The sequence below is a fragment of the Camelina sativa genome, chromosome 18 (assembly GCF_000633955.1).
Source record: "Camelina sativa cultivar DH55 chromosome 18, Cs, whole genome shotgun sequence".
Taxonomy (NCBI): Eukaryota; Viridiplantae; Streptophyta; class Magnoliopsida; order Brassicales; family Brassicaceae; genus Camelina; species Camelina sativa.
Window position 1 is genome coordinate 14051219 of NC_025702.1, and position 14116 is coordinate 14065334.

At 41.2% G+C, this 14116-nt stretch overlaps 3 protein-coding genes and 1 pseudogene across 3 annotated transcripts; 1 reads left to right on the forward strand and 3 right to left on the reverse strand.

The window, feature by feature from the left end:
• Nucleotides 2-2202, forward strand: LOC104761546 (E3 ubiquitin-protein ligase SPL2). Its single transcript, XM_010484642.2, has 6 exons — nucleotides 2-598; nucleotides 861-959; nucleotides 1054-1215; nucleotides 1307-1428; nucleotides 1629-1748; nucleotides 1834-2202. Exons 1-6 carry the CDS (start codon nucleotides 242-244, stop codon nucleotides 2108-2110), a joined length of 1137 nt encoding a protein of 378 aa, XP_010482944.1. The 5' UTR covers nucleotides 2-241; the 3' UTR covers nucleotides 2111-2202.
• LOC104761545 lies at nucleotides 2133-4324 on the reverse strand (annotated as a pseudogene).
• On the reverse strand, nucleotides 5811-6393 carry LOC104763469 (UPF0725 protein At2g20620-like). The gene is made up of 3 exons (XM_010486835.1): nucleotides 6334-6393; nucleotides 6125-6208; nucleotides 5811-6023 (listed from the first exon to the last, which is right to left on the reverse strand). Exons 1-3 carry the CDS (start codon nucleotides 6391-6393, stop codon nucleotides 5811-5813), a joined length of 357 nt encoding a protein of 118 aa, XP_010485137.1.
• LOC104761551 lies at nucleotides 11506-14093 on the reverse strand. Its single transcript, XM_010484650.2, has 2 exons — nucleotides 12911-14093; nucleotides 11506-12756 (listed from the first exon to the last, which is right to left on the reverse strand). The coding sequence occupies exon 2, from the start codon at nucleotides 12317-12319 to the stop codon at nucleotides 11732-11734; it is 588 nt and encodes a 195-aa protein (XP_010482952.1). The 5' UTR covers nucleotides 12320-12756; nucleotides 12911-14093; the 3' UTR covers nucleotides 11506-11731.

Sequence of the window (14116 nt, forward strand, 5' to 3'; positions counted from 1 at the left end):
AACTGGAATAAACGTAAACGCTATTTATTATTTGCGTTTAGCAGATCCGAGGAGCTGAAATGGGGGTAATTTAGTCTTTTGTTGTTAACTCGTGCATAGACCCATTTAAGACCCAAATTAGAAACGACCGGCATATGTATATATCTTAAATACCGATAATAGCCTCATCTCCCTCTCTCTCTCCTCTTCACTCGTCGTCCCGTTGTGCGTGTCTGCGTGGAAATTTTGTAAACTTACCATTATGTCCTCGCCGGAGCGTGCCATTCTCAGTCTACTGCTTGACCTCGCTCTCTCCTTCGACGGCGCAGTCCTCGGAATTACTTTAGCTATTAGCGCCGTCGGTTCTGCTATCAAGTGTGCATCCACCAACGCCGCCTTTAACAAGATCAAAGATGCACCCGAAGTCTCCGTCGCTGACCTCCGATCACTTCTTCCGGCGGCTGAAAACAAATCTGAGACTAACGACCACGGGACCAGCCCTGATCAGCGGCTCGTTGTGGTTCGCGGATTCGTCAGACCGAAGATTTCCGGTGACGACAACGTGTTAATCTCGTCGGAGACTGGAGATAAAGCTCTTATAATCCAGAGAACGCAAACGGTACACTTACTTAAACACACCAATTTATTTGAAACAGTTTTGTGAATTTTGCTGCATACAAATTGCAATTGACCTAATTTTGTTTTATGTTTCTTTCAAAAGGGATGATTTGGTTCATGATTAGATTTTAATTGTGATTGATTAAGTTACCATCAATATTATGTGATTTGGTGCTGCTGTGATCATCTCAGAAGGGAAATGTATGTTTTGGGGGACAAGTGAAAGCCTTTTACTAATAATGTCTTATCATTTTTGTTTACAGTATGTGTATAGTGGATGGAAGAGATTGTTCCACTCGACTGGTTACCGGTTTATGTTGGAGAGGTCTATGCCCAAGCAAGGAGTTGATTTTATGAGAAAGGTAAATTTTGTTTGCCTTCACTCTTTAGCAGCTTTCAGAGGTTTCATTCAACTTTGGCTCTCTATCCATGACTAAAATCGTTTGCTTTGTGCAGGTCCCATTTGTCATTGTAGGAAATGATCAACAATCGCAGTCTAGTTATCTCCTTGTTAACATGGATGGTTCAAGTCAACCTCTTCCGCTTACCACTGTGTATAATCGTTTGCAGCCTATTAATTCTTCGTTTCTTCAAGCCTTTCTGTTCCCCGAGTATCCTGTGAGTATTTTTTTGTAAAGAAAGCTCTGGTTTTGAGAACCTTGTTCTTGGTTACTTCCTTCCTAACTTTTGTAATTCTTTCTCTTCCAAGGTCGGTCTGCTTGATGTAGAGAAGATTTTACCAGCTGGGAAAGATATAACAGCTGTTGGCTTCTGCAGTTTTAGGAATGGAGTTCCTGAAATCAAATCGTGCCAAGATCTTCCTTATTTCTTGTAAGATTTTATCTGGATACTTTCTTTTCTCTTGTCAGTGCCGAAATTATATATCTGCCTGCTAGCTAACTCAAATTACTACTTCATCTTCTTCTTTTTGTTTTCTCAATCTCTTGATCATTTGACAATACTTAGTCCATCGTTGCAAAAAAGGCTCTATTTCTGTTCATATATAAATCTTGGTTCTATAATCTTTGCAGATCAGAGATGACCAAGGACCAGATGATAGAGGAGCTTATGGATCAGACCGGCTTAATATTCTTAGGCAGTGTTATCTTGGGCATTGTGTCTGTTGGCATCCTTAGCTATGCTGCTGTCAGGTACTGGAGTTGTGTTAGATCAAATATAGTTATAGATCTGGGCAATGTTTTGATACGAAATCTGTTTAACTGTCTTTATCTTCAGGACCTGGAATAGATGGAAACTACGGAACCATCAGAGAGAGCTGTCACAGAGACCAAGTGAACCCATAGTCGATGATGAACCCGAGGATGCAGAGGAAATCCCAGATGGACAATTGTGTGTGATATGCGTGACAAGAAGAAGAGTACCTGCGTTTATTCCCTGTGGACATGTAGTATGTTGCAGGCTGTGTGCTTCAACCGTTGAACGAGAGTTAAACCCTAAGTGTCCAGTTTGTCTTCAGAGCATTAGGGGATCTATGCGTGTATATTACTCCTAGTGACTCTTTTCTCATTGTATCTAAATAGGGTAACGCAATTTGTACTCGAGAGAATCCGAAATTTTCAATTAACAAAAATAGTTTGACAATGATTTAAAAGTTCTTCAAGCCACTCTATATAGAGTGTGAGATTGCAGAGGATATGGAAAGCAAAGTTTTTAAAGGAAGAATATTTGTAAAGAAACCGATAAGAATAAGTAGCCAAGGATGACTTCCCGTCATATATGATCACCAGTCGCCGGAATTTGTCGGAGTTCTCCCGGAGCAAGATCCTTCTCAGGTACCTCATGTCCCTGACATGAGAGCTGAGACATGGTGTGTTGATACGGTTTAAACTGGAGCTCGGTGTGATTGAACTAGAGCCGATTCCGCTTCCACCACCGCGAGGGCTCTTAGAGAAATTCTGTACATTTGCCATTTGAGAAGAACACAGAGAGTTTGATGATTCTTGAAGCTTCTTTGTATTGAGGAAACGTCCACCGGAGCCTCTAGCTCTCTTTAAAGCATGAAGATGGCGAGACTCATGTAGGTACGGCTACAGGAAAAAGAAAACAAAACTTTGTTACTCACTCCCGAATTGCATCGAATCATTTTAGGTCTTCTTCTGAGTGAAAAAAAGATTCTTACTTTACGGCATTTGATGAGTTTGTTCTGAGCTTCGAGTTTAGAACGGTGCTTCCTGCGACGGAGGATTGCATGATACTGTTTCGCATTGACAAATATTGGTTCATTCTCTTGAACGTTATGAGGCAATGACACTCTTGAAGAAACCAAACCCATCATCTCTAAATGTGGCAGCACCTGCACAAAAAGATTTTCAAATTAACCAATCAATGCACCAACATCAGTTCAGAATTGTGAAAGCACAAGGCTTCACAGAACATTACCGTTGGTGTTGATGCATATTCATGAGGCAAGAAACCATTGAAATGTGATGTTTCAGCACATTGAAGAGAGACCAAGGTGTTTGACCACAAGTAGGAGGAGGAAACACAGAATCTTGAGAAACCATAGACGAGGTGTGGTAGTTGACTTAGTATATCTTTCAATAGGCTTTCCCGAGTTTCCGATGTAACCTGCATCAACCAAAGACAAGAAGAGAAACCCATTAGCGTTTTTTAGGCAATGCGATTAGTGTTCAAAAAATCAGTTAAATTTATTTGACCTGAGAGATTGGTATTAACAGTGCTGCATCCATAACGGTTACGTTCTTCAAAGCTTGCAACTTCACCACCGCCGCCGCCACCTGATTCTCCTGTAGATTGTGTTGAGGATGAATCTTGATCTTGCAGCTGCAAACTCGAATGTTTGATTCCAGGGAATTGTGTAGTAGACATCATCATATCCTTTGTCAAGGTGAAAGATTCAGATCCTTGGATATTTGAGTTTGTTGGCATTGAGTTTCCCCAAGATGAATCTTTCCTTTGATGAAACACTTGCATTGTCTTCAAATCTTCTTACTTCAAAAATAGCTAAATGTCCAAACCAAACAAAGTCCAATCATAAGTCAACAATTTTTTACCATGATCCCCAAAAATCAAACAAACCCAAAGAGAGAAAATGAAACCAAAAAGATCATAAACACACAGATTCCAGGTTCAATCACATAGTAAGATTGCTAAATGATCTGAAGGGTTTCTAAAGATTCAAACTTTGAACATGGCTAAGAACTTACACATACATGCAAACACAAAGAGAGTGAGAAGAGAAACAGAAACTGGAAAAAAAAAAAATTATGGGATTTGGAATAGAAGGAATCAGCTTATCTCTTTTGAACTCACTGATCCAACCAACCAAACAAACAGAGTTTTCTCTCTCATCACTCAAAAATTGAGTTTCTTTTTTTAAAGTTTTGTAATTACATCATCAGAAGTAAAAATGGAGCAACCAAATCATAACACACTACCAAATAAATTAAGCGAACAAGAAAGAGAGAGCGAGAGAGAGAGAGAGACCTTTGGTGTTTTGGATTTGGTAAGAGATGGAGGGAAAGAGAAGTTAAGTAATCAGCTTGAGATTATGATGATGATGATGATGATGCAGGTCTCCTTCCTCAGAACATGGCTGTTTCTTTCTTCTCGCTTCCTCTCTCTCTCTTCTTCTGTCTTCGCAAATTGGGTATTGGCTATCGCTAGGGATGTCAAATTGATTAACTCAACTCAGTTTAACTCATTACCTAATGAGTTTAGATTAAATGAGTTCATAGGTTGACCCAACTCATTTAATCCTATAAACTCATTCAATTCTATGAGTTCATACATTAAAACTAAAGAGGAAGTACATCAAGTATGTCTTGTGCTTTTTTCTTTATTCATTCACACAAAACAAAAACATAAAACAAACCCACAATAACAACAATGCTCATTAGATTCTAACTTTTAAACACACACAAATTAAACAGGAAGTATACGATGATGCTCCACACTCTTGTATACGACGATGCTCCACACTCTTCTTAGAATGAATATTTGAGTAACATGACAAGCAACTTCGACCAATGATCGCTGACTACAAGTAGATTCAGATGTTCAAGCTGATTGAAGTCAATAGCAACACTAAACACAGACGACTGCACACGTGAAAGAGAGTAACAAAGACAAACTAAGCTTCTCTTCTCTCTCACTCAAATTCATTCAAGCAAATAATTTATGTTGATCATGAACGTACCAGAAACATAAAACATAGTCAAGCTTTCATATTGAGTAGAAACAAACCTTGGGTTTTTAAAGCTTCATTCATGTTCTTTTCCACTCGAAGTTGGGTTTTCCCGAATTACAACTATCTCGTCCTTCTCATCTACATCATAAAAACCAGATTATACGAAGCAAGACAGCAAAATGGCATCAGAATGACAACTCTACATACACGAGCATAGTCAATCAAATAACAGCAACACACACGTACACAACACACAAATTTTGTCTCATACCTTCATCTTTAGTCGGATAACCATATAGCCAAGAACGAGTACACAATAAAGCTTGGACATTGCTAGGAAGGAGACGGTTTCGATACTTATTTATTACGTGAGACCCAATGCTGAAAGAAGATTCAGAAGCTACTGTTGTAATGGGGATACTAAGCACATCCATTGCCATGTATGTTAGAGCACCAAAGCGTTGTCTATTTTCTTTCCAATACTGCAAAACGTTCAAATTGGGATAACTTTTCAAGTCTAATTTTGGGATAACGTTCAAGATTTCCAATACTGCCACTTGAACACGAGTCGTTTATAATCAAAGCTTTAATATTCTCTGTTTGTGCAGCTTGTATGTGTGTTTGACTGGAAGTATACCAAACTTCAGGTGTGTGTGTTTAGCGTGTTTTTGTAACGAGCAAAACTTGGATTTACTTGTTCAATTAATTTCTCACTGCACTTTCCCTGTTTGTTCAAATTGCATGCATTTATTCACTGTTTTGAATCTATCTTAACAATTTGTTGATGATCTGATTGAAGAGGAAGACATAATCGAAAGAGATACAGGGCAAGTTGAACATAGCTTAAAAGTCTTGAAACAAATTAATTGGAAGAAAAAAAACATAGCATTCAGAGGTAAACAGCACACAAACTGCTAAACACACTCTCAATACAACTCTCTTCTAGTCATTAAAAGTGGCAAGGACAACACACAAACTCAATACCACCAACCAACTAAGGACATAAACATGGTATATTAAAAAGTCACAACACTTTTGTCGTCTACTTGTCTATCTCAACATGTTTAACTTCAAGGCACATGTGTTGTGGTCTTCCATCCCTCGTTTGCCTTATTATGGATTTGTACTCGGCACCTTCACGAGTCTTGAAACTTAAGTAGAAGATTGCATTGCCCGACTTCAACTTCAAACTTGACTCTATGTCTTCCTTTGTTTGTACCACCACTTTCTTTATCTCCAATGGGAGATGATCCACCTGCAAAACAAAAAAGCATGGTTGAGAGAAGACTACATACATGAGCCCAACCAAACAAATGAGTATACTCTCACTTCTCTAGGCTATATATTTTTCCTCACCATGTGATAAATCCACCTAGAGTATGCAGCAACTTGAGCATATAGATGAAGCCATGCATTCTGTTGCAAATCCGAATCATTAACCTGCATTTGAAACATTTTGAGCATTTTTAGTGGAACAAGGTGTTCTGTGTATGTCGATCGGTGTGTTGAGCAGATGATCAAATAAAAGGAAATAAGTAAAAAAAGTTCATAGCTAAACAACACACCTCATAGAAGTGTAGCTTATCGCTTCCTGTAAGTGCATCATCATCTAGCCACTTAGGCATCACACCAGTATAGAGCACGTCTACACCATTTGGGTCCCATTAGGAACCGCTTTCTCCAGACCCTAGAGCAACAATTTATAGAAGATTATTAATTGAATTGGTGGATGGGAAACTAGCATAGACAGAAACAACAAAAACAATTATGCATGTAACTTGTAAGGTCATGACAAAAAAACATGCATACATGAAACATATACAGACGACTTGATATTTTCACTCATAGATTAGGCTTATATAGTATAGAGCAGATAATTAAACACATGGGAATCCTAAGGGGGTCAGAAACATACAAAATATTTAAGACGGGGGTAGTAACAACAACAACAACAACAACAAAATCAACAGTTCAAAAAAACGATAGCTAATAAAAGGGACATGGAAAATCATATTTAGACCATGTTAGTTAAGTTACCTGTAGGTCTGCAATAAGTGGTGATTAATCTCAAGTTCTCATCATTCCTCCGAGAAGAATGCCAGATACAGGTGTCGATACTATGAATAGAACCGTTGGCTGGATCACAGGCATCCAATGTCATAATATATTTGACATGTGAAACAGCTCGCGGAAGGAGTTGGGTAACAGTCAAGAACTGTAAATTAGTCCCCTACATACAGCCGTGGAGATGTAAAATTAAAACCAAAAGGACAGTAGAAATCCACAAAAGAAGAAGAAGAAGAGGAAGAAGAAGAAGAAGAAAGGGTCAGGGGTTGGTAGAATAAGAGCAACATAGAGTCATGAGTTGTTACCTGTTATGAGCCAAAGCCTTAGCACCAGCTCTAGTAGTAACCCCCGTAGCTATAGCTCAATAACAAAGAGAACAAAAGAATTGAAAGCTTAACTTCCTCTTAACCCAAGCCTCTTTCTAGAGAATTAGGTTAATTGTTTGGAAGATCCCCTCTTATTGATCTTTGGATCTCCTTATATAGAGAATCCTTACACCGACTTATGCTAATTAGAAAAGTAAAAATACCAAAACTTTAGTCTAACAATAAAAGGAAATCTTAATAACCGACTAACAAGAACCTTTGGGCTTCCTCCTATGATACGTAATACCATATCTCGTATCATTACTTACCTCCTCGACTAGGAGCTTGTCCTCAAGCTCCAATTCCGGGTAAGCTTCAAACAACTTTGCCGCCTCTTCCCAAGTTAAATCATCAGCCTCATCCTCAGTCCACTGTACTATTACTTGACGAATCCCTCCCCTCATTCTTGCCTTAAGTAGACGCAATGGTGTAGGCGGAACCACACGACCGTGAAGAACTGGAGGTAATGTCGCTGCATCTGTGGGGCGTTCTCCCTTGTGCTTCTTGAGTAGTGAAACATGAAAGACATCATGAATCTTTGTCCCTTTAGGTAACTGCAGTTGATAAGAAACAGAACCAATGCGAGCAAGGATTTCAAATGGACCATAGTATTTTGGAGACAGCTTGGTGAAAGCTTTTTTTGATACTGTTAATTGGAGATATGGCTGAATCCGTAGCCATACCCAATCCCCAATATTGAACTCAAGGAGCCGATGATGCTTATCATACGAGAGTTTCATACGTTGTTGAGCCTCTAGCAACCGTTGTCTTGCTAGTACGAGAAACTCATCACGCTGTGCTAAGGCCACATCAACAGCTTCCACACGCGAACTCCCTGCAGTGTAGTCCAAAAGTTTCGGAGGTTCTCGTCCATAAACAACCTGAAACGGTGTTGCTTTAAGACCTGTGTGGAACGATGTGTTATAACAATATTCAACCCAAGGAAGCCAAGAGAGCCATTTTGACGAAGAGTCTCCCGTGAGACAGCGAAGATACATCTCCAATGTCCGGTTAACAATCTCAGTTTGCCCATCGGATTGAGGCCGGTAAGCGGTGGTGAAACAGAGGTCTGTCCCCAGCAATTTAAACAACTCCCGCCAAAATAGACTTCGAAAGATCTTATCACGGTCCGTAACTATTGTCTCTGGAATCCCATGAAGGCGAACAATATCGCGAAAGAAGGCTTGGGCCACCGAGCCCGCTGTATAGGGATGACTTAATGCAATGAAATGTGCATATTTTGAGAACCTATCAACAACAACCAGAATGGCCGACTTTTTGTTGACCTTTGGTAGAGCTTCAATGAAATCCATTAGATATATCTGACCAGACCTGAGTTGGGACTTGCAACGGCTGTAGTAATCCTGTAGGCTGCAGTGTCTCCCACTTGTTTTTCTGGCAAACCTGACAATCTCCAACAAAGTCTTGTACTGTTTTTTTCCAACTTTTCCAATAGAAATCTCTTCTTATATGATCCATTGTTTTCTAGACACCTTCATGACCAAAATTATGGAATCCAGACACGACCTCAGGGACCAAGTCAGATCCAGATGCAAGGTAAGCGCGATCTTTATGGAAAATCAATCCATCACACACCGCCCAAGCATGTGGCATCTCCCCCCGAATAATTTGATCTCGCAGTTGGGCTAACTCCTCTGAGTTTTCCACCTCTGTTCGTAGCCTCGCTAAGATCCCTTTATTTGAATTACTGATCGCACAAATAGCACACACATGCTCTTGGTCTTCCTCATCTCGTCGGGATAGGGCACCAGCCACCTTATTAGCCATTCCAACACAAAATTCAACCTTAAAATCAAACCCTAACAACTTGCTTACCCAATGTATTTGTGGTGTTGTGGACAACCGTTGCTCAAGAATGAACTTAAGGCGGTAGTGGTCAGTGCGGATTAAGAAATGACGTCCCCACAAGTATGGCCGCCAATGAATCACCGCTTTAGCTAGTCCGATCAACTCACGCTCGTATGCGGCAAGCTTCAAATGTCTCTCAGCCAACTTGCGACTAAAAATGCTACCGGGTGATCATGTTGATGTAAAACCGCACCAATCCCACTACCTGACGCGTCGCACTCCACCACAAACTCCCTAGTGAAATCAGGTAGTGCTAAAACCGGCGACTCTGATAGTGCCTTCTTCAATGATTGAAAAGCTGCTTCTGCTTCACTAGTCCAAAGAAAACCAGTTTTACGGAGTAAGCTGGTTAATGGGGCTGCAAGTATGCCATAACCGCGGATGAACTTGCGGTAGTACCCTGAGAGTCCCAAAAACCCACGAACCGCTCTTGTCGACGTTGGAGTTGGATATTCTTTGACGGCAGTGACTTTAGCATTATCAACTTTGACGCCCTCTCCCGTGATGACATGTCCCAAATAGCCGACTTCTCGTTGTCCAAAGGAATACTTAGCATGTTTCAGTAACAACTTATGCTCCCGTAAACGGCCAAAAACCCACCTCACATGTCTCAAATGGTCAGCCCATGAAGCACTGTAAATAAGTATATCATCAAAAAATACAAGAACAAATTTCTGAAGAACTTCCTGAAATACCGAATTCATGAGGCTTTGAAATGTTGAAGGCGCATTCGAGAGTCCAAATGGCATAACTAAAAATTCATAATGCCCATGATGTGTTCGAAATGCCGTTTTTTCGATGTCAGTGTCGAACATGCGAACTTGATGATAGCCCGAAGCTAAATCAAGTTTAGTATAAAAGCGAGCCCCATATAGCTCATCAAGAAGCTCATCGACCACCGGAATGGGAAACTTGTCTTTGATTGTCACTTTATTCAGATCTCTATAATTTATGCAAAACCTCCACGAATTATCTGCCTTTTTCACCAGCAATACCGGCGAAGAGAAGGGTGAAGTACTCGGTCGAATGACCCTGTGTTGCAGCATGTCCCTACATTGACACTCTATTTCGTCTTTTAACAAGTGCGGGTACCGATAAGGACGCACAGCCACCGGATTTGCTCCTTGAACCAGACGGATCTGATGGTCACAATCTCGCTGCGGTGGCAAACTGGTGGGCTTTGCAAACAAGTCCCCGTACTCAGCTAGCAACCCTCCCAGCTCCTTGAAAGACTCACTCTTGGTCAGAGATTTTGAAGGTAGTGTAACCTCTTCTTTCTTCCCTAATAAGCCATTAGTCGTGAAAATCTCTTCTTCTGCCTCAAACCAGTTTTCAAGAGTTCCACCATCATTCTCGATGGCATTGAGAACTACCCCTTGCTTCTCGTTTTGGTGACCTTCTCTTTGCCATTTCACAAGACTATTATTGTGTTCAAACTCAATGGTCCGGGCTGGTCCATCCCAAACAACACGTCCACGCGCATTGAGCCAACGAATTCCCAACACGACATCAAAACCGCCCAGGGGTATTGCAAAATAATCTGCCTTGAATTGGTGTCCCTGTATCGCCATTGCAAGGCCTTTGCAAAACCCATCAACTTGACACCTTCCACCATCTGCCATGGAGACTGATCGACCAGGGCGTCGGAGTATTGGAATTCCCAACTCTTCGGCCACACTACTTTTAATAAAGTTATGTTTGCTACCCGTGTCCAATAATGTCCAACCGGATCCATTGGCAATTTTAGCATTCACCTGAAATGTGCTCCCTGTTTCTTCCCCTTTCATAGCATGAAGAGAGACCTCCATCTCTTCCTCCCCATAATCATCACCCGAATCTTCGTCGTCGTCTATGGTCTTGATGTGGAATAAAATCGGTAGACATTTATGTCCTGGGGTGAAAATCTCGTCACAGTTAAAACAGAGTCCCTTCTCTATTTTCTCTGCCATCTCTGAACTTGTCAAACGCTTGTAATCTTTCTTTTTCGGCAAGTTCCTTGATCTTTCCTGCTTGGAGACTACACCCACAGACTCCACCTCTTTAGTTAATGGAAATCCTCGATTCCCCATAGTGTTAACTCTAGACATTGGTGTCGTATAGCGTGTGGGCGGAGCCAGGTGTCCTCCAAAGGTTCTAATATTTTTCTCACCCTCAATCTTATACTCATTGTCTCTTGCATACTTCATGGCTTCAAAGATTGTTTCTGGGCAAAGATACTCTACCTCCTTACGCAGGCTGTCTGTTAAGCCGGCACAAAATTGCCACAGTTGTTGATCTCTAGATAACTTTGTTTGTCGACCCAAACATTCTTCGAACTGGTTACAATACTCGTCCACCGTTCCTGTATGTCTTAGGTTGCACAATTCGCCCACTGGGTTCACCGAATCTGCCTTGCCAAACCTGCTTTTGCAGATTCGTTTGAACTCACCCCATCCAAGACGATGTTGGATCAACCTTCGCAAGTTTTGATGCCAATGATAGGCTTGTCCTGTTAACACAAAAGTCGCTTGCCTCACCTTAGCATCTTCATTGTAAATCCTCTGGTCCTCAAAGTAATCCTCACACTTTTGAATCCACTCCATGGCATTGGTGGAGCCATCATATGGTGGGAACTCTATCTTGGACGGAACCACCGTATATCCAACAGAACCAGACCTATCTCCTAAGCCTTTCCTCGGCTCAAATTCTCCTCTGTTTCCCAGTTCTTCTGTTTCACGGTATCTCCATGCGGAGAATCATAACAATGATCTGTAGCCACTCCCCCGATCTGACTCACGTTCCAATCTCCTCCACCATCAGACCTGCGGTGGCCCCGTTCTCCTCCTCCCGTACGTCGTGACCATGATCCCGCAGAGTAGGTTTGTTGTTGGACATGGTTAACAACCTTTTTGGACGATGAACTGACTCCTTCTTCTCCCTTCCCTTCCTGAAAGGTTGTAGTCAGCTTATCACCCGACATAGGTTGTGGAGATGTCTGCCCCTCCAAGCCTCTCCTTGACCCCCCTTGTTCTTTTCGGACTGAATCTTCCACGACCAGGTTCTGCTCCCGTAGCTCTTCTTGAGTAGCCATTGTGTTGGCTATCGCCGCTTGTTGAATGGTTATAGCCTTTTGGAGAGATTCCACAGTCTCGCTCATCGGGTCAAGTCTCTCATAGATGTCTCTCTTAACATCATCAATCTTCGTATTCATACGCTCCATCTGCTCCGTCAACTTTGCGAGGTGTTCCGCAATCTGATTGTTCTCACCCATTGAATAAGTTGGCTATGATACCAAATTGTTATGAGCCAAAGCCTTAGCCCTAGCTCTAGTAGTAACTCTCATAGCTATAGCTCAAGAACAAAGAGAACAAAAGAATTGAAAGCTTAACTTCCTCTTAACCCAAGCCTCTTTCTAGAGAATTAGGTTAATTGTTTGGAAGATCCCCTCTTATTGATCTTTGGATCTCCTTATATAGAGAATCCTTACACCGACTTATGCTCATTAGAAAAGTAAAAATACCAAAACTTTAGTCTAACACTAAAAGGAAATCTTAATAACCGACTAACAAGAAGCTTTGAGCTTCCTCCTCTGATAGGTAATACCATATCTCGTATCATTACCTTGTGAGAATTGTAGCAATGGAGTCCAAACTTTGCTATGGATTCGTTAGCGGGAGTACAACCAATGGCTTTTATCCCACGATATCCCTACAAGCAAAATTCAGAAAAAGAAAAAAAAAAATCACAAGGACGTTTGAGAGAGAGAGAGAGACAATCAATGAATCAAAATCGTAAAAGGAAAAGATCTACAAGTTAGGGTTTTGTTATGGAAATCGATTACGAAGAGAGTTTGGAGAATCACCTCTGTTTCACATTGGGAACTTGGACCATCTTTCCGATATTTCGCAGAAGAAAAAAAAAACTAACTTTCGATAGAATGAATGGGAAACGGAGACGTACGCTTGCTAGGGCTTCTTGTAATCGCAGTTTCCTCCTTTCTATTATCTTCTTTTTTTTTTTTTTCCTTTTTTCTTTTTGAATTACCAAAACTTATAATTACCAAATTCGAGTGTGAGTCTGAATTTTCCGGTTCTGTTTCCATCATCTTTTCTTGCTACTCAAGTTGGAAACCTAAAATCTATGAGCCAGCATGAATATCAAAATCCTTCTCCGCTAGATTTTGTCAAGCCCTCAAAACAGGAAAATTGTTCAGCAAGTAGAGCTGAATTTACCACCACCAGCAGATTGTTCAAACCAGTTCTGGTCCTGCTTTTGTTTCGGAACACCGAAGCTTTGGAAAATCAGATACAGTGGCATCATTCAGGTCATTCAGTGACATGATGAGGAGCATGACCCCAACAGATTCTGAACATTATAAGCATAAGATGACTCCTAACGAGATCTTCCCTGGTGGATTTCGTAATGGCAAAGTCTCTCCTAGTGTGAACAACAGAATGTTTGATCTATCTACTGATTCTTCTGCTAATCAAATGAGTCGCACAGCAACAACATCACAACAACCCATGAGAGAACAGAGTCATCAAAGCCACAGCAAACAAGCTCAGTTTATGAGGAAACTTCAATGAGAAGGCTAGAAGAACACAACACAACTCCACTCATAATCACCCTAAAGCTAATAATATTCCACCTAATGTCTCATCACCACTAACCGCAAGAAGTGAAGGAAGATCTCCAGAGCTAAAGGTAAATAATATTCCACCTAATATCTGCAGAGCTACTCTCAGACATATGGAGGAAGATCGTGTATTGCCTTAAAGTAGTCAAACTTAAAGTTGAAATCGGGTCAATTTTGATTCGCCGTTGACTCGATAACGATCAAATTCGAAGAACCCAGGTCGAGATTTTGGGTGGTAACGTTACCGTATTGCGGGGAGAATTCCAACTCCGGGACCGTAAGAGTTGCCCTTACCGGAGGAGAGGACGTCGACGACGTACGACGTCTTCGGTAACGATACAAGAGCAGAAGCAAGGGTCACCGTGGCTGAGGGGCAAAATTGTCTTTTTCATTTCTGCTCCTTGTTACTTACTCCATGAGTTCAGTTCTTGT

Bases quoted from the DNA above. Each gene is read 5' to 3' on its own strand.
- LOC104761551 (XM_010484650.2), bottom strand. From the start codon at position 12,319: ATGGGTGAGAACAATCAGATTGCGGAACACCTCGCAAAGTTGACGGAG.
- LOC104763469 (XM_010486835.1), bottom strand. From the start codon at position 6,393: ATGCCTAAGTGGCTAGATGATGATGCACTTACAGGAAGCGATAAGCTA. The intron at 6,209-6,333 runs GTGTGTTGTTTA...TTTCAAATGCAG, and splicing joins ATAAGCTACACTTCTATGAG to GTTAATGATTCGGATTTGCA. The intron at 6,024-6,124 runs GTGAGGAAAAAT...TTTGTTTTGCAG, and splicing joins CTAGGTGGATTTATCACATG to GTGGATCATCTCCCATTGGA.
- LOC104761546 (XM_010484642.2), top strand. From the start codon at position 242: ATGTCCTCGCCGGAGCGTGCCATTCTCAGTCTACTGCTTGACCTCGCT. The intron at 960-1,053 runs GTAAATTTTGTT...TGCTTTGTGCAG, and splicing joins GAGTTGATTTTATGAGAAAG to GTCCCATTTGTCATTGTAGG. The intron at 1,749-1,833 runs GTACTGGAGTTG...CTTTATCTTCAG, and splicing joins CTTAGCTATGCTGCTGTCAG to GACCTGGAATAGATGGAAAC.